This window comes from Dipodomys merriami, unplaced genomic scaffold (genome assembly GCF_024711535.1).
Source record: "Dipodomys merriami isolate MVZ:Mamm:240054 unplaced genomic scaffold, mDipMer1.0.p SCAF_33, whole genome shotgun sequence".
In the NCBI taxonomy this organism is placed as follows: Eukaryota; Metazoa; Chordata; class Mammalia; order Rodentia; family Heteromyidae; genus Dipodomys; species Dipodomys merriami.
Window position 1 is genome coordinate 3,521,429 of NW_027204826.1, and position 18,523 is coordinate 3,539,951.

General features: G+C 57.4%; 1 protein-coding gene across 2 annotated transcripts; it reads left to right on the top strand.

Annotated features, from left to right (window-relative positions):
• Window positions 1-4,201: 4,201 nt before the first annotated feature.
• On the top strand, window positions 4,202-17,195 carry LOC138841807 (cholesterol side-chain cleavage enzyme, mitochondrial-like). 2 transcript variants are annotated; one of them, XM_070042698.1, is made up of 9 exons: window positions 4,202-4,296; window positions 10,265-10,420; window positions 11,166-11,365; window positions 12,626-12,829; window positions 13,408-13,565; window positions 14,697-14,863; window positions 15,086-15,164; window positions 15,495-15,692; window positions 16,949-17,195. In XM_070042698.1, the coding sequence occupies exons 2-9, from the start codon at window positions 10,299-10,301 to the stop codon at window positions 17,105-17,107; spliced, it is 1,287 nt and encodes a 428-aa protein (XP_069898799.1). In that variant the 5' UTR covers window positions 4,202-4,296; window positions 10,265-10,298; the 3' UTR covers window positions 17,108-17,195. The 2 variants fall into 2 exon arrangements, with proteins under 2 accessions (XP_069898799.1, XP_069898800.1); XM_070042699.1 differs by lacking the exon at window positions 4,202-4,296 and adding an exon at window positions 8,432-8,514.
• Window positions 17,196-18,523: the final 1,328 nt, after the last annotated feature.

Genomic DNA, 18,523 nt, shown 5'->3' on the forward strand with positions numbered 1-18,523 from the left:
CTACCACTGAGCCACCTTCCCAGCCCTGTCGCTAAGATTTTCCACTCAAGGCTGGTGCTCTTATCACTTGAGCCATAGCTCCACTTCTGGCTCTTTTTTTTTTTTGCTGGTTACAAGTGCCTCCAACTTTCCTGCTTACACTGGCTTCAAACCATGATCCTCTGATCTCAACCCGCTAGGGAATTAGGATGTTAATTTTTTAAAAAATAAAATCACTTAGAAGGATCTAGAGAAATCAGCACCCATGAGCTATTCCCAGCACGTTCTGGCTCAGGTTTCTACTGCCCTCTAGTGGATCCCAGTGGTCATGTCCTGAAAAGATAGGGTGAAGTCATTTGTTCCTCAGGTTTCAATGAAAGTTGGTATTTAAGGAAAGCTTGGGGTGGGTTCTAATATAGGCTCAGACAACTAGATTCTTCTCTTTCTGTCTAAACAGAACTCATCTGTGGATGTCTTCTTGTTCTTGTTGTTTTGAAGACAGGGTCTCCCTGTGTAGCCCAGGCTGGCCTCCAACTTGGGATCTTCCTGCCTCAGCCTCCCGAGAGCTGGGGTTATAAGGTATAAATCACCACACCTGGTTTTATTCCTTGGTTTGTTTGAAGCACGTTCCACCATAGGGACAGGTAAGGAGGAGGCAAATTTTCTTCTTGACATTGTTTCTGTCTGTCTCTTTCCCCTCTTGTCCTATAATTTGATGTGAAAACTCGATGATGATGATAATGATTATGCCAATATCTTGTTTGTGTTGCTACCTGCATGCTTTAGACGTCTCTTTGTTGCTGTAACAATGTATTTGTGGTGTGTGTGTGTGCGCGTGTGCGTGCGCACTCCAGTCCTAGGGTTCGAACTGATCAGGACCTGGATACTGTCCCTGAACTTCTTTTGCTCAAGGTTGGCACTCTACCACTTGAACCACAGCTCCACTTCTAGCTTTTTGGTGGTTCACTGGAGATAAGAGTCTCGCGGAGCGGGCGCCGGTGGCTCACACCTGTCGTCCCAGCTACTCAGGAGGCTGAGATCTGAAGATCACAGTTCGAAGCCAGGCCTGGTAGGAAAGTCTGTGAGACTCTGATCTCCAATGAACCACCAGAAAACGGGAAGTGGCTCAGGAACAGCACCCAGGCCCGGAGTTCAAGCTCCACAACTGACCAAAAACAAGACAAACAAACAACTCTCACAGTCTTGAGTAGCTAGGATGACAGGGGTGAGCCACTGACGCCTGGTTTGATGTTCGCTTAAAGTGCCAGATAAACTCTGAAGCTCGACTCCGGCCTCAGGGTCCCCGGCCTCGGGGTGTCTGGCCTCGGGGTGCCCCGTCTCAGGGTCTCAGGGTCTCCCGCCCGGGTCTCCGCCACACCTGCCCGGGATCTCTGTCTTTTCATTCATTCTCTGCAACCTCTGGACTCTCAGCCCCGCCCCCAGGAGCCAGCCAATCAGAGAACCCTAGTAACCCTCACGTCCAATGAGGAAGCCTCCGAGCCCGGGCCCCGCCCCTCCAGCCCCGCCCACCCCGCCCGAGACCCCCGCGCCACGGCCCTGCGGCCCTCGGGGACCAGCAGGTGCGGGGTTGATCCCCGGCCCTCTGCTTCTGTGCCCCACCAGCGGGAGATGCGGCTGCGGGCCGGGCCCACGCGGGAGTCCACCCAGGGGTCCCGAGCCCCCCACCTCCTCCCAGGGCCTCGGGCTGGGGCCCACCCAGGGGTCCCGAGCCCCCCATCTGGCAAACAGGGCCTTGAGCACACAAGGATCGTGCTGCCATTCAGCCCCGACTGCGAGTTCAGCCCTGATCGGACAGATGAGTGTAACTCGGGCGGCGCTTCCGTCCTGTGTCCTTTCCGGGGCCCTCGCGTTGGGGCTCAGACTGCGCCCCGGGTTCGGAGCCCCCCAGCAAGCCGCAGCCGCCAGCCGAGCGGCGAGCGCGAAGGCGCGGGCTCTGGCGCCACCGCGTGGCCGGACGTTGAATGTCCGCGGCGCCCGGCACGGGAGGGGCGGCGGGGCGGGCCCGGGGAGGGCGGGGCGGGCCCGGGGAGGGCGGGCCTGGAGGGGACGGAGACCAGAGGGGGGGGGCGGAGGCCCTGGCAGGAGGGGTGCAGCCTTGGGGCACCCTGGAGAGGGGAATGCAACCACGGGACACAAAGGTCCCCGCCCCGGACCTGGCGGAAGACCGCCCGAGTCCTGGCCGGCCGCGTCCTCCCGGACTGTCCTCGTGCCCGGTCCAGAGTAAAGCAGAAGGCGGCGCCGCGGTCCCGCAGCTGCGCAGCTTCCCTGGGCCCCGCCCTCCCAGGGCTTCCGCGCACCATGGCCCCCCTTCCCCGAGGCCCCTCCCCGAGGCCCCGCCCTCCAAGGTTCCCGCCCACTCCGACCCCGCCCCTCCAGAGGCCCCGCCTCCCTAGGGTTTCCGCCTACCATGGCCCCGCCCTCCCCGAGGCCCTTCCCACTCTAGCCCCTCCCCTCCCAGAGGCCCCGCCCCATAGTGAGGCCCCGCCCACCCCAGGGTCCCGCCCACCATGGCCCCGCCCTCTCGCCAGCGAGAAGGCCATGCAGGCCGATGCGGTGTCCTCTCTGGACACTTGCGGCTCACATGGCCTGTTGTGGCTGGTCACTCCATAAGGAGGGACCTATGTGTGTGCTCGTGCGTGTGTGTGCACGTGTGTGTGCACGTATGCTCAATATGATCCAGTGAGCGGCCCACTGCAGACACCCTGGGTGAAAGGGATGGCTGGAGAAAAAATGGCCCGAAAATAAGAACAAGTACTGCACACAGGGGACTCGCACCTGTCATCCTAGCCAGCCCCGAGGATTGCTATGCAAAACCAGCCCAGGCTGGGAAGTGTGAGGCCTGCCTGCCTGCCTGCCTTCCTTCTTTCTTTCTTTCTTCTCTCTCTCTCTCTCTCTCTCTCTCTCTCTCTCTCTCTCTCTCCCCTTCCTCCTTCCTTCCTTCCTCCTCCTCCTCCTCCCCCCCTCCTCTTTCTTCTTTTGCAAGTCCTGTTGCTTAGCCTCTGGGCCAGGCTGCTGTCCTTGAGCTTCTTTTATTCAAGGCTACTGCTCTATTACTTGAGTCACAGCACCACTTCTGGCTTTTTTTTTTTTCTCTTCTTCTGAGTAGTTCATTGGAGATAAGAGTCTCACAGACTTTCCTGCCTGGATTGGCTTAGAACTGTGATCCTCGGATCTCAGCCACCTGAGTAACTAGGATAACAGGTGTGAGTCATCTGCACTTGGCTGGGAGACTATTATCTTCAATGAATCACTAAAATGTTAGAAGTGGAGCTGTGTGGCTCAGGTGTACTCAACCTTGAATAAAAAGACTGAGTGCAGCTCCCAGGTCCTGAGAGTTCAAGCCCCAGGACTAGCACAAAAATAAATTAATTCAATAAAATAAGAACACTGTCAAGTGGAAATCTAAATTCTTAATTCCAATGGTAGCACTAAACCAGCATGATTAATTGTTAAATTCATAAAACATTCACTACATTTGAAAGAACACGAGTACATTTTTCTCAATTTTTTTCCTTTCAATTTGTTCTTGTACTAGAGCTTGAAATCAGGGCCTCAAGTTCTCCCTTGTCTTTTTGACTCAAGGCTGGTGCTCTACCACTTGAGCCACAGCTTCACTTTTTTTTTGGCTGGTTAATTGGAGATTAGTGTCTCATGGACTTTCCTGCCTGGGTAGGTTTTGAACCTTGATCCTTAGATCTCAGCCTCCCAAGTAGCTAAGATTACAGGTGTGAGCCACCAGCACCCAGCACCCCCTCTTCCCCCCCAACTCCTTTCTCTTTGCTACCTGCAACCTGGAATAACATGATAGAATAAGGGAATTGAAGGAATGAGAACACAGAGTGAAGCAATCTGGGACCGGGATGGGGGGGAGGGTGTCAAGGCTCACAGGCTCTTGAACTCCAAGCCCCGAAAGCAAGCCTATTTATTTAGTTCACTACAGGGGAGAGTAATATGGGTAGGTGCAGAAAACAAGATATCCATCTATTTGTGTTTACAATATTTGCCATGAGATATAGTTTGTGTACACAGTCCCAGTGTCTCAGGTTTTATAGGGTCCACACAATTCTAACTCAAACATCATAAGGTCCAGTTAATAGTAACTTAGACATTTGTTTTGTCTGCTCTGTTCCCACCTTTCCAGGGTCCAGTTCTCAGCCTTGAGGGCGAATTCCAACCTCTTAACCCTTTCCTCACAGCTATGTTGTCTGTCTCCGTCTCCAGCTCTGTCTTTCTCTGTCTCTGTGCCTGTGTGTGCCTCTCTCATACCCGATTGCAAGTTTCAGGAGTTCTTCCCGGGTGAGTGATTTCAGGAGAAAGCTGCTGACTATCTTTTCAGAAGTGTTAGAGCAATCTTTTTGTATTTGGATGTTTGCATGGGTGGACAGGGTGGAGGGGAGATCTTCTAGGAGTCTAGGTGTCTGTGAAAGAAGGTGGCTGGGCAGGTGGGCTGCTGGGGTGGGGTGGGCCTGGGCGGCCAGGTGAGGGAGCAGTGATGGGGGAGGGAGGGGTGCTGTGCCCTCCCTGTGTGTGGGGAGGGAGAGGGAGGGTTTTGTGGGTCTCATTCACCTTTCAAGTTGGGCCACAGGTCTGGTGCTGGGTGGCTGTCCGGCTCAGGACAGCCTGGTCTATCTATGTAAGGGACAGTGCCCCAATACCAACACACCACACACACACACACACACACACACACACACACACACACAATGGGAGGCTGAGATGGTGAGGATTGGGTTTTAAGGCCAACTTGGACAGAGACCACCGTTCTGCATAGAGAGCTGGATGTAGAAGTGCATGCCTGTCATCCCAGCTTGGACAGAAAACTTCCAATAGGCAGCAGGTGAACCAGGCGTCCTCTGGGTAGGGGGGAGAGACAGCATCACCTCTTGTCGGGCTCTGGAGGCCCCATCAACGACAAGGTGACTAAGGCCCAGCCTATCAGGTGCATCGTCTGCTGTGACTGGATGAAGGAATTCGACATGTGACCCAAACTGACCAATCGGAGTCCCTCTTTGAGACCTCTCCTCCCTTCTCCTCCCCCCCCCCCACAACTGGAGAAGGTGGAGTTCAGCCAGGACTGGGGGGGGGGGGGCTTCCAGGCCCCTGGGCTTCCTTCCTGCTGTGGCCGTGGATCCTGAGCTGGCCCTCAGGAAAATGGGAGCAGAGAGAGGCGGGGAGCAGGCAGCCCCGGCTGGGCCCTCAGCTCCTGCCCTTGAACTTTCCAAGTGGATGCCAATGCCTGTGTGTTTACTTATCTTCATCTCCATCCACTTCAGCTGGATTTCTGCTACTCGTGACCTAAAGAATGCTGACTAACACGATTCTGTCATTAAACGTGTCCTAGACACGCAAGCTCTTTCTTCTTGGAAAGGAGGAAGGTTGTTGGACTGGTGGTGGTGGTGTGTGTGTATGTGTGTGTGTGTGTATCTTGGGACTTGAACTCCAGGCCCGGGCTTTTGTCATTCAAGGCTGGTGCTCTATTACTGGAGCCATAGCTCCACATCCAGCTTTTTGGTGGTTCATTGGAGATAAGAGTCTCACGGACTTTCCTGCCTGGGCTGGCTTTGAACTGTGATCCTCAGATCTCAGCCTCCTGAGTAGCTGGGATGATAGGTGTGAGCCACGGGGTGTGTGTGGGGGTGTCTGGCTGGGAAGGTGGTATGGGGAGGGTGTGGGGGGGGGTGGCCTGGGCCAGGAGGATGGGTCTGGTGGGGTTGGGTAAGAAGAGCTGGCACGCTGCATGTTGCGTGAGCAGGTTTGCCAAGGCCTTGGAGCGAGGCCAGCCTCGCCTGACCGCAGCCTCCACTCTGCTGGGAGGAATTTTGACCTTTCCTAGGACCAGAGCGGGGCAGGGAAAGTAGTGTCTCATCTGTCTAAGACTAAGGGGGAATACATATAATCTTCCTCCTTCTCCTCCTCCTCTTCCCCCTCCTTTTCCTCCTCCTTTCTCCTCTTCCTTCTTCCTCCTCCTCCCTCCTCCTCCTCCTCCCTACTCCTTTGTCTTCTTCCTTCTTCCTCCCTCCTCCTCCTCCTTCTTTTTCTTCATTTTCTCTTCCTTTCTCTCCTGACCTTGAGCCCCCTTTCTGGCACCAGAAGCTGATTTAGGAAGCCCTCAGGAATTTGGGGCTGGCCTTGCCCGGAGCAGGTCAGGGAAAAGGCCACCCCTGAGTCAGGCCCGCGTGGCTCTGGGAGGAAGGCGGGGCCTGGCCCCTATGGTCCCCCTGGGGGACTCAGGTAGGCCTGGGGCCTCCCAGCCTCAGTCTTCTCGTGTGTGTAATGGGCCCAATGGAACAGATGCTGCGCTCTCTTAGCCTGTGCTCATCAGAGACCACGGGAAAGATGCGAAAGCTGGGTGCTGTGCATTGGTGTCCCCCAACTTTGAATCTGTGCCCCCTTGATCCGGAGCCCTACTCTGCCAGAGTCCACTTATCGATCCACTTAGTGTTTGCCAGAAGAAAAACTTTCAGATAAGCATCTTGTATGTAAGGCAAACAGGCCCTCTAACACGCAATGCCTGTTATTTTTGTTTTGTTTTGGGTGATGCACTGGGGCTTGAACTCAGGGCCTGGGTTCTGTCCCTATTTTTCACTGCTCTACCACTGGAGCCACAGTGCCACTTCTAGCTTTTTGGTGGTTAGCTGGAGATAAGAGTCTCACAGACTTTGCTGCTTGGGCTGGCTTCGAACCATGATCCTCAGATGTCAGCCTTCTGAGTGGCTTAGATTACAGGTGTGAGCCACTAGGGCCTGGCCAGTTGTCTCCTCCCCCCCCTTCCCCTCCCCCCCCCCCCCCCCCCGGTTTTCTTCTCCTTCTAGCAAACAGCTGAGAACACAAATCACCTCATTCTCATTCTTTTCCAGTAATAAGGTGAAACCTTCTAGAATTCTTCCTGGGACAAAGACGGAGCTCATGGTCCCCCAGGCCTCACCTGGGACCTGGGACTGTGTTAGCTGTGTGGATCTTTCTAGCCCCGGCCCCCCATTTCTCATTATTTACCCCGAGGTCGACGCCTGCTCCCCAGAGGACGCTAAAGATGTCCTTGGATGTTTCTCCCCCGGCTGCTGAGCTTTCCATCTCCTTCCTCTGCCCTTCACGTCTTGTGGGGAGCGATGGCCAGACCTCACTGGGGGTCCCTGGCCTTCAGCCGGGGGTGTAAAGCCCCTGGTTTCATCCTGACCGTTGGCCAGGCTGCTCTGTGCTCTTCGGTTCTTGCTCATGGCCGCCCATCCTCATTCCTGTCCCCAGATCTCTGCTCAGCAGCCCGGCCGGGGGCCTGACAGCTCAGTACCACCTGGCCAGGCACCCAGGTGGTGGGTTCAAATCCCAGCTATGCTGCTATTCCCAAGTGGCAACCTTGAGGGTAAGAAGTCATCCATTGGGGCAGATCCTCAGCGTCCTCAGGTGGAGATCAGGGAAAGTTCTAGAACCCAGCTGGTGATACGGTGAGGAGGGGGGTGGGGGGAGACAGGGACTGCATGGAAAGCATCCTGCACAGGAGAACTATCTAGTACATTCCTTCGAGGAAGGCCAGGCCCTGCCTCCCCTCAGGGGAAGATTTCCTGAGCCCAGGCCCCCTGGGTGGGCTTTGCTTGCCGCGACTGCCATGTTGAACACAGGATAAAGGTCAGGGCTTCAGCTGTGGAGGTCAAGGGTCAGACAGGAATGCAGGGAGCCTGGAGGGACAAACTTCCGCAGGAAGGGCCGGGCTCCATCCTGCGCCCCAGGGTCTCAGGGTTCACTTTGTAGAGGCCGAGGTTGGGCCTGGGGGTCACGTGAGGGCGCGTCCTTCCTCTTCCTCTTCCTCACCCCAGCGTGTGGCTGCCAGGCAGGCCTGGTAGCATCCCTGAGCTTTTCTGCTCAAGATAGGTGCTCTACTCCTTGAGCCCCAGCTCAGAATCTTACAGATTTTTTTCCTCTTTCCCCTCCCCACCTCCGGGGCTGGCTTTAAACCTCGATCCTCAGATCTCAGCCTCTGGAGTCACCGGGATGACAGGCGTGAGCCACAGAGCCCGGCAGTCTGTCCCTTTGACATTATCTGCTCAAGCCTGAGCCCTGGCCCACACAGGGGTCAGCGGGTCATTCCCAGCCCAGGCAAACACCCAGGACAGGTGTGTTGGTGGTGGTGATGTGGGAGAGACGTAGTGTCTGGGTGTGGGAGGGGCCTGCGGGGGACGAGGCGGAGGGAGCGGCCTTGAGCTAGCCTTTATAAGCACAGCCCTGAGGCCCGAGGCCCGCTGCAGCCCACGTCATGTTTCCCAAAGGCTTTCCTGGGCGCTGGGTCCTGGGGAAAAGCTGCCAGCCCGCCCGGGGCACGCGCCGCCAGAGCCCCGGGCATCCCGGCCAGCCGGGCCGAGGCACGGCCACCCTGTCCACGCCCGGGCCGCGTCCCTTCCACGAGATCCCGTCCCCGGGGGACAATGGCTGGCTGAACCTATTCCACTTCTGGAGGGAGGGAGGCGCCCAGCGCATCCACCACCACCACGTGCGAAGCTTCCAGAAGTATGGCACCATCTACAGGTGAGCAGGGCCGCGGGGCTAGCGCTGTGCTCCTCTCCCCACAAGGATCTGCCCTGGGGTCCCCCCCCCCACTGCCTTCTGGTCTACAGAAGGAAAAGGCCTCTGGGTTTCAGACACTGAAGACCCAGACTCACCCTGCACCCCATGCTAGAGATGGGGTGCCCTCCCTCCCTCCCTCCCTCCCTCGTTCCCTCCCTCCTCCCCTCCCTCCTTCCCTCCTTCCCTCCCTCCCTTCCTTCCTTCCTTCCTTCCTTCCTTCCTTCCTTCCTTCCTTCCTTCCTTCCTTCCTTCCTTCCTTCCATCTGTCCTATACTGGGGCTGCAATTCAGGGTCTGGGCACTGTCCCTTAACTTTTTTACTCAAGGCTGGCCACTCTACCCCTTGAGCCACACCTCCACTCTGGCTTTTTGTTGGTAAACTGAGAGATAAGAGTCTCGTGGACTTTCCTTCCCTGAGCTGGTTTTTAAAAAAAATTTTTTTTTTTTCTGAGCTGGTTTTGATCCTCAGATCTCAGCCTCCTGAGTTTCTAGGATTCCAGGCGTGTGCCACCAGACCCGGCCAAGGACAATCTCTCTCTGTTTTTTTTTTTTTTTTTTTGTGGGTCATAGGGCTTGAACTCTGGGCCTGGGTGCTGTCCCTGAGCTCTTTTGCTCAAGGCTAGCGCTCTACCACTTTGAACCGCAGCACCACTTCCGGTTTTCTGGTGGTTCATTGGAGATAAGAATCTCATAGGACTTTCCTGCCTGGGCTAGCTTTGAACCGTGATCCTCAGATCTCAGCCTCCTGAGTTACTAGGATTGCAGGCATGAGTCACGAATCCTGGCTGAGGACACACTCTCTTAATACTTCTTCTGCACCATGGTCTTCAGAACAGCTGTAAATGAAGTTTGTGACATCCCACAGTCAGGGAGAAGACCCTGGCTCTGCTGCCTCTTCCCTTCTGCTGCCAGTTAGACTCCTCGGCCTGTGTGGTGGGGTGCTGGCTCCCCTTCCTTGCCCTAGTAGCTGCTTCTGCTCCTGTCTTTGCAGGGTCTGGAGCCTCTGCTGTGCAGCCTTAGGCTGTGAAGCCTCAGGGTCTATGGCTTGTTTCTGGTGTAGCAGGGTCTAAGGTCGGCCATCTTCAAGCTCTGTGTGTGTGTGTGTGTGTGTGCGCCAGTCCTGGGGCTAGAACTCAGGGCCTGGGCACTGTCCCTGAGCTTCTTTTGCTCAAGGCTGGGCACTCTACCTTTTGAGCCAGAGCACCACATCTGGCCTTTTCTGTGTATATGTCACTGAGGAATCGAACCCAGGGCTTCGTGCATGCTAGGCAAGCACTCTACCACTGAGCCTCCTTCCCAGGCCAGGGCGCCATGTTTGGAGTCTGTGCGTTCACAGAACAGTGTGGAGGTTCTGTTCGCAGGCCGGCAGGTTGCCTCCTCTCCACCATGAGGCCCGCTGGTCCCCAGAGCCTTGGGCTGTGGCCCAGATGCTGTGGCCCAGGGACTGGGGAGCTAGTTCTAATCTACTTGGTAGCTGGAAAAGCATGGAGAGAATTTTCTGGAAGGTTGTAGGCAAGCCGAGGACAAGACTAGGGGAGGCAGGTCCCGGGCTGCTGGGTGACACAGCGCAGTGACCGTGGAGAAAGAGCCGGGCGCCCGAGCTCACCCCTGTCATCCCGGCTCCTCAGAAGGCTGAGATCTGAGGATGGTGGTTCACATCCAGCGTGGGCAGGCCCCTTCCCTGGAGATGACACTCTCTCCTGCCCCTCCAGGGAGAAGCTTGGGAACATAGAGTCTGTTTATATCATGGACCCCGAGGATGTGGCGGTGCTGTTTAAGGGGGAAGGGCGTCACCCGGAGCGCTACCTCATCCCGCCCTGGGTGGCCTATCACCAGTGCTACCAGAGACCCACCGGCGTACTGCTCAAGTGAGTGCGGGGGGTCAGGGGGCCGAGAGCGGGGCTGAGACTCACTCTAGAGGAGGGGGGGACAGACGGGGTGCCTTGACTCCCTGGGTGAGCTGACGAGAAACTGTTCATGAATAATGTGTGCGTGGAAGACTCTATTTCCAAACCAACCAGGAAGAAGCTGGACTGGAGGCGTGGCTCAAGTGGCAGAGCCTCAGCTGAGCAAGGAAGCTGAGCGCGCACGGGGCCCTGAGTTCGAGCCTCAGTACAGCACACGTGCACACAGGCACACGCGTGCACGCGCACATGCACACACACTGCATTTCCCGCTTGCAGTGCGCACAGCACAGTCGGGAGGCAGTGTACTTGGGTTATTATTATTATTATTATTATTATTTTATTCTGTCTTTTTGGCCAGTCCTGGGGTTGAACTCAGGGCCTGGATGCTGAGCTCTTCAGCTCAAGACGAGCGCTCTACCACTCCAGCCACAGCTCCACGTCCAGTTTCCTAGTGGTTGATTGGAGATAAAGACTTGTCCCATGGACTTTCCTGCCCAGGCTGGCCTCGCACCGAGATCCTCAGATCTCAGCCTCCCCAGGAGCTGGGATGACAGGCGTGAGCCGCAGCATTCGGCTGTCTCCTCCCCCAGGCCTGGTGGAGCCCTTGCTCTCAGGAGGCCTGGCCCAGGCTGGGGTGAGGGGTGGGGGTCAGGCCCGGAGTCTCTGATTCTGGGGCCCTGGGGGTTGGGCTGTCCTGCTTCTTCAGGAAGTCGGAGGCCTGGAAGACAGACCGCATGGTCCTGAACCAGGAGGTGATGTCTCCGGAGGCCATCAAGAACTTCGTGCCCATGATGGAGGCCGTGTCTCAGGACTTTGTCAGACTCCTGAACAGACGCGTGAAGCAGCAGCGCTCCGGAACCTTCTCAGGGGACCTCAGTCATGACTTGTTCCGCTTTGCCTTCGAGTGTAAGGGGCTGGGGTGGGGAGGGGTGGGGTCCCCTCTCTCCTGGACCTCGCTCATCTTACCCTGAGTCCCAACTTGGTATAATTCAAATTCATTTCCTAGGTGAGAAAACCCCCAGGTGGTTTGTGCCTCATAGGTCCAGTCAGACTGAGTCTTGGATAATGGATCACCCAAGGATTTGGGTGGTTAGTCTCCCCTCTGACTTATGGCAGGAAGTGTGTAGCTAATGTAGTCAATCAAAAAGCACTCTCTAAGCTGGGTGCTGGTAGCTCATGCCTGAGATCTGAGGATTGCAGTTCTCAGCTGGCCCAGGCAGGAAAATCTGTGAGACACTTTTTTGTTTTGTTTTTTTTGTCTGTCGTGGGGCTTGAACTCTGGGCCTGGGTGCTGTCCCTCAGCTCTTCAGCTCAAGGCGAGTGCTCTACCACTTGAGCCTCAGCACCACTTCTGGTTTTCTGAGTGGTTTATTGGAGGTAAGAATCTTAAGGACTTTTCCCGCCCAGGCTGGCTTTGAACCAGGATCCTCAGATCTCAGTCTCCTGAGTAGCTAGGATGCAGGTGTGAGCCACTGTTGCCCAGAATCTGTGAGACTCTTTTTTTTTTTTGGGTCCAGTCGTGGGGCCTGAACTCTGGGCCTGGGCGCTGTCCCTCAGCTCTTCAGCTCAAGGCTAGCGCTCTACCACTTGAGCTACACCGCCACTTCTGGCTTTTTTCTTAATGATTACATGGTGCTGAGGAATGGAACCCAGGGCCTCAGGCATGCAAGGCAAGCGCTCTACCACTGAGCCACCTTCCCAGCCCTCTTTTTTTTTTGTTCTGTCGTGGGGCTTGAACAGGCCTGGGCGCTGTCCCTCAGCTCTTCAGCTGAAGGCAAGTGCTCTACCACTTGAGCCACAGCACCACTTCTGCTGTTCTGAGTGGTTTATTGGAGATAAGAATCACACCAACTTTTCTGGTTCAGGCTGGCTTTGAACTTTGAACCCCGATCTTTAGATCTCAGCCTCCTGAGTAGCTAGGATGACAGGCGTGAGCCACCGGCGCCCAGCATCTGTGAAGCTCTTACCTCCGATAAACTACCAAAAAGCCAGACGTGGAGCTGTGGCTCAAGTGGTAGAGCCTGAGCCTTGAATGAAAAATCTCCAGGGACAGCGCCCAGGCCCTGAGTTCGAGCGCCAGGCGCCGTGGGAGGGCTGCCGTGGAGGCTGGGGTAGAGGAGGCCAGGGGCTCCCCTCACCTCGGCCTCCGCCGTCCCTTCCCCGCAGCGATCACCTCCGTCATATTCGGGGAGCGGCTGGGCATGCTGGAGGAGATGGTCGACCCGGACAACCAGAGGTTCATCGACGCCATTGAGCACATGTTCCACAGCAGCGTGCCCATGCTGCACCTGCCGCCCGGCCTCTTCCGCCTCCTCCGCACCAAGATCTGGAAGGATCACAAGGATGCCTGGGACACGATTTTCAACAAAGGTGGGGGCTCGGCCTGCCCCCCTCCCTGGGACACACAGCGAGGCTGCGGGGAGGGGCCGGCCGGGGCCTGGAGGAATCTAAGGTCACTTGGGTCCCTCCTGCCCACGTGACCACGGCACCCATGTCCCCCTCCCCAAGATGCCATCAAGGCTGAAAAGAAGGGGTGATGGGGAGCCAGGTGCTCTTGGCCTCATGCCTGTCATCCGGGCTCCTCAGGAGGTTGAGATCTGAGGATTGAGGTGCAAAGCCAGCCCAGGTAGGAAAGTCCATGAGACTCTATCTTCAATGACCCATGAGAAAACCGAAAGTGGCGCTGTGGCTCAGAGTAGGAGAGTACTGGTCTTGAGCTGCAGAGCTCAGGGACAGCGCCTAGGCCCTGAGTTCAAGCCCCACAATGGGCAAAACATAAAGCAGGAGGGAACTCTCCTAGAAAGATCAAAGGACTGGCTCAGGTGGTAGAGCGCCTGCAAGGGGGAACGCAAGGAAGAGAATTAAACGATACCTACGAAGGCTCAGCACAAAGCAGCAGCTCAGTAAAACCGCCACCCCCGCCCCGGCCCTCCCCTGTCATCCGGCAGCCAGCAACTACACTCAGAACTTCTACCTGGACCTGAGACGGAGAAGGAAGGTGGACAGGTACCCAGGCGTGCTCTACAGCCTCCTGGACCAGAACAAGCTCCCGCAGGAGAACATCGAGGCCAATGTCACGGAGATGCTGGCGGGGGGCGTGGACACGGTGAGTCAGGCCCGGGAGCCACCGGGGCCTCCTGAGCCCAGGCGCCTCCCCTCCAGCCGTGGGCCCTGAATCTTCCACCAGATCCCCTCCAGCTGCCTCCCTCTCCTGGCTCCAATCTCCCTGAAGAGTGAGGCCCGAGGGTCTCAGGCTCATCAGCCATGTTATTTCCTGTATTGGGACCCCAGAGTGGACAGGGAGGTGCAGGCTCTGTGTGTGTGTGTGTGTGTGTGTGTGTGTGTGTGTGTGTGTGTGTGTGTCAGGGAGGTGCAGGCTCTGTGTGTGTATGTGTGTGTGTGTGTGTTTGTGTGTGTGTGTGTGTGTGCGTGTGTTTGTCCCTGTACTGAGACTTGAACTCAGGACCTGGACACTGTCCCTGAGCTTTTTCACTCAAGGCTGGCGCTCTACCACTTGAGCCACATCTTCATTTCCAGGTTTTTGCTTTTCCTCTGGAGTGAAGAGTCTCATGGGCTTTGCTGCCCCGGCTGGCTCTGAACTGGGATCCTCAGATCTCAGCCTCTTGAGGCATGTATACTAGGTGTGCATGGGAGTTCAGAAGGAGGGCCTAAGTTTCCCTCCAGAACATTCCAGCCTTTGGAAGATTTTTGGTTTTTGGTTTTGAAAGTCATGGGACTTGAACTTTGGGCCCACAGCTCTTCAGCTCAAGGCGAGTTGTCTACCGCTTGAGCCACAACACCACTTCCGGTTTTCCAGTGGTTTATTGGAGATAAGAGTCTCTCGGACTTTCCTGGCTGGGCTGGCTTTGAACCAGGATCCTCAGATCTCAGCCTCCTGAGTAGCTAGGATGACAGGCGTGAGCCACCGTGCCAGGCCTGGGAAGATTTTCTTTTTCCTTTTGCACATTTGCCTCTTGCACTGTAGGCTCTGCCGTTGCAGATGGTGGGAAGAAGTGAAAACGTGAGCCGGGGGCCGTGGCTCACGCCTGCCATCCCAGCTCCTTGGGAGGCTGAGATGGGAGGATCTGAATTTGAAGCCAGCCTGGGCAGGAAAGCTGTGAGACTCTGATCTGCAGCAGAACCCGCAGAAAGCCCCGAGTTCAAGCCCCAGGCTGGGCGTGTGTGTGCACACGCACACGCACACAGGCATGCGCACACCCCCCGTGTCTCCTGGCAGACCTCCATGACGCTGCAGTGGCATCTGTACGAGATGGGGCGCCACCCGAAGGTGCAGGAGCAGCTGCGGAGAGAGGTGCTGGCCGCGCGGCGCCAGGCCCGGGGCAACATGGCCGCCATGCTCCACCGGGTCCCGCTCCTCAAAGCCAGCATCAAGGAGACGCTGAGGTGAGCCCAGGGGCCCCCTCAGGCCCGGCCCTGGGCCTGGAAGGCATTTCCAAGCCCCAAGTTCAACACCAGCGCCAGCAGAGTCTGGGAAGGGGGAGGGAGACGCAGTCCTGCCTCTGTTTACCCAGGGGTCCTCCCCGGGGACGGAGGGCAGGAGCAGTCTGCGTCCAGGCTCTGTGTGTGTGTGGGGGTCTGTCAGTGTCTGGTGTCCTCTTCCTGCAGGCTGCACCCCATCTCGGTGACCGTGCAGAGATACCCGGAGAACGACTTAGTGCTCCAGAACTACAAGATCCCTGCCAAGGTCGGGGTGCTGGGAACTGGGGCACTGGGGGTCGGGGGTGGCTGGTGTGATTGGGGACAGATGGGGTGAGGGGGTGGTGGGTGACCCCAAACGTCATGGAAATCCAAGGAAAGGCCACACAGGCGGGGTGGGGAGGGAAGTCCTTCCTGTGATCTGCCCAGCTGCTTTGGGCCTTCCCCAAGGGCTGAGAAGGACAGGGCCTCGTGCAAGGTCACAGGGCCCCCTTCAAGGTCACGCAGTGGCCAGCGTGTCCTCCCTGGGTCTCGGGGGTGCCATCAGGGGAGGCCAGCCCCCCTGTGACCTGTGACCTCTGACCCTCTGGGTCCCCAGACGCTGGTGCAGGTGGCCAACTACGCCATGGGCCGGGATGCCAGCGTCTTCTCCAACCCCAGCAACTTCCAGCCCGCGCGCTGGCTGGAGAAAGACAAGGCGGCCACGCACTTCCGCTTCCTCAGCTTCGGCTGGGGCGTGCGCCAGTGCCTGGGCCGCAGGATCGCAGAGCTGGAGATGGCGGTGCTGCTCATGCACGTGAGTGTGCGCCAGGCCTGCGCTCCTCCTGCTCCTCCCGCTCCTCCTCCTCCTCCTCCTCCTACTCCTGCTCCTCCTCCTCCTGCTCCTCCTCCTCCTGCTCCTCCTCCTCCGGCTCCTCCCCCTCTTTCAGCTCCTCCCCCTTCAGCTCCTCCTCCCTCTCCTGTTCCAGCTCTTCCCTCTGGATCTCCTCCTCCATCTCCTCTTTCTCCATCTCCTCCTCCATCTTCCCCTCCTCCAGCTTCTCCTGTATCTCTTCTGCCTCCTCCCCCTCTATCTCCTCCTCCTCCATCTCTGCCTCCTCCATCTCCCCACCCCCTCCCCCTTCTCCAGCTACTCTTCCATCTCTTCCTCCTTCTTCTCCATCTCCTCCTCCTCATCTCACCTTCCTCCTCCTCCTCCATCTCCCCCTCCTTCTCCATCTCCTCCCCCTCTATCTCACCTTCCTCCTCCTCCTCCATCTCCTCTACCTCCATCTCTCTTCCTCCTCCTCCTCCATCTCCCCCTTCTCCAGTTCCTCCTCCATGTCCCCTCCTCCAGCGCTGCAGATGACGGTGCTCATTACTGTGTGGCCGGGCTGGGTCTGGCCCTGAGGACTCATCCAGCCATCTCCTACTTCATCCTCTCCTCTCTTCTATCTCCTCCCCCTCCCCTCCCCCTCCTGCTCCTCCTCCTCCTCCTCCGCCCCAGGAGAACAGGGCCAAGGGCATCTTATTTTTATTTTATTGTCTGGGTTGGTCATGGAGCTTGGACCGAGGGCCTGGGCAAAGTCCCTGAGCTCTTTCCCTCAAGGCCAGCGCTCCACTACTTGTGCCACAGCTCCACGTGTTTTCTGTGGTTCACTGCAGATAAGAGTCTCACAGACTTCACTGCCCAGGCTGGCTTTGAAGTGCTGTCCTCAGATCTTTGCCTCCTGAATAGCTTGGCATTCCAGGCATGAGCTCCTGGTGCTGTGTATGTGTGTGCATGTGTGTGTATCTGTGTATGTGTGTGGGGGCTGTCCACCCCTTCTGTGGGGATGGGCAGGGTTGAGGGTCGGGCAGGGTTGAGGGATGGGGGTCCAGGCTTAGGTTCAGCCGACCCAGCAGCCAGCAGCAATCCTCTGGGAGCCCGGGTGGGGGGCTGGTTTTGGGGTGGTGACCCGCTCTTTGGAGCTGGCCGCTGTCCGTGGCTGAGTGGGTGACTGGATCCCAGGAGAGACGCCCCTTCCCACTCAGCCCACGCTGCTCCCCCTCCGCCCCGCCCCTCGCCCCCAGGTGCTGGAGAACTTCCGCATCGAACTGCAGCAGCTCAGCGAGGTGGGGACCAAATTCAGCCTCATCCTGGTGCCTGACAAGCCCATCCTCCTCACCTTCCTGCCCCTCGCCCCGGACCCCGCCCCATCGGCACTGCCGATGGCCCAGGGGGACCCCTGAATCTCCAACCCCCCACCCCAAGCTCAGCGCCGCCTTCTGCCCTGCCCTCTGCCCTGACCCCAGGAAGCCATTAAACAGTAGACCTCCACTTGGGATGTTCATTTCCAGCACATTCTATCCTGGGACCCACAGAGGCTCAGCAAGCTGCAGGGCTGGCCCCCAGGCTCCCCCAGGGCTGGGGGTGAGGCTGGCCTCCATGTCACTGGCCAGGGCCGGCGCTGCCTCTTGGGTAGGACACCCCCCGTTCCGTGGAGTGAGGCCAGCTCTGGGCTCTGCTCCATCCTGGGGGTGCAGCCAGGACTGCGGTCCCTGGGGGTGAGGGGCTGGTGTGGAGTGATCTGCTCAGAAGAGCTGCAGGCTTCTCCGACCTGCCTGGCCTCCAGCCGGCCTGGCCTGGCCCCCCAGCCCCTCCCCCCCCCACGCCACCCTCTGTCTGTCTCTGTCTCTCTGTCCTCTCTCTCTCTGACAATACTGGGGCAGGAACTCAGAGCGTTGCACTCTTCCTTGGCGTTCTCACTCAAGGCTGGTGCTCTACCACTTGAGCCAGCCCTTCACTTCTAGCTTTTTGCTGGCTAATTGGAGAGAAGGGTTGGATTTTCCTCCCTAGGCTGGCTTTAAGTGTGATCCTCAGATCTCAGCTCCTGAGTAGCTAGGATGCCAGGCCAGAGCCCTCAGTGCCTGGCAGATGCTCTTTCCTCTCTCTCTCCTCTGGACCTGTTAGTTTTGATTCAGAAATGCCAGTTCTGGCAGGGCGCTGGTGGCTCACGCCTGTAATCCCAGCTACCCGGGAGGCTGAGATCTGGAGGATTTTAGTTGAAAGTCAGCCCAGTCAGGAAAGTCTGTGAGACTCTTATCTCCCATGAACCACCCAAAAACCAGACCTGGAGTTATGGCTCAAATGGTAGAATGCTAGCCTTGAGTGAAAGAACTCAGGGACAGTTCCCAGGCCCCAAGTTCAACACAGACACGCAGACAGACAGACAGACAGACAGACGCACAGACACACACACAGAGGCACACACGACCGTCCTGGGAAGAGCTCCTATCTAAGGCGTCCAGCTTTTCATGGAACAGACAAAAATCCTGACCTTGGGAAGAAGGCTTGACCTTGTCCCCAGGGTTGGCCAGCATTGGCCTTACAGGGCCCCGGCCTGACACCACGCCTGCATCTGCACACCTCGTTGTCCCTGATCAATGGAGTCCTGAGTGACGGCCACTGGACAATGTCAAGCCTGTCCCTTCCAGAGACACAGACAAACCAGGTCTGACAGACACGATCCAGTTAGGGCAGGTATTTAGCAGGTGGAAAATTCCAGACTCCCCCCTTTTGGTGGTTGTTCGTTTCTTGAGACAGGGTCTTGTTATAAAGCCAAGCCTGGTGTGGAACGCAATGAGTCCTCTTGTGTCCATGCCCTA

Bases quoted from the DNA above. Each gene is read 5' to 3' on its own strand.
- LOC138841807 (XM_070042698.1), top strand. From the start codon at position 10,299: ATGGACCCCGAGGATGTGGCGGTGCTGTTTAAGGGGGAAGGGCGTCAC. The intron at 12,830-13,407 runs GTGGGGGCTCGG...GTCATCCGGCAG, and splicing joins GGACACGATTTTCAACAAAG to CCAGCAACTACACTCAGAAC. The intron at 15,165-15,494 runs GTCGGGGTGCTG...CTGGGTCCCCAG, and splicing joins ACTACAAGATCCCTGCCAAG to ACGCTGGTGCAGGTGGCCAA.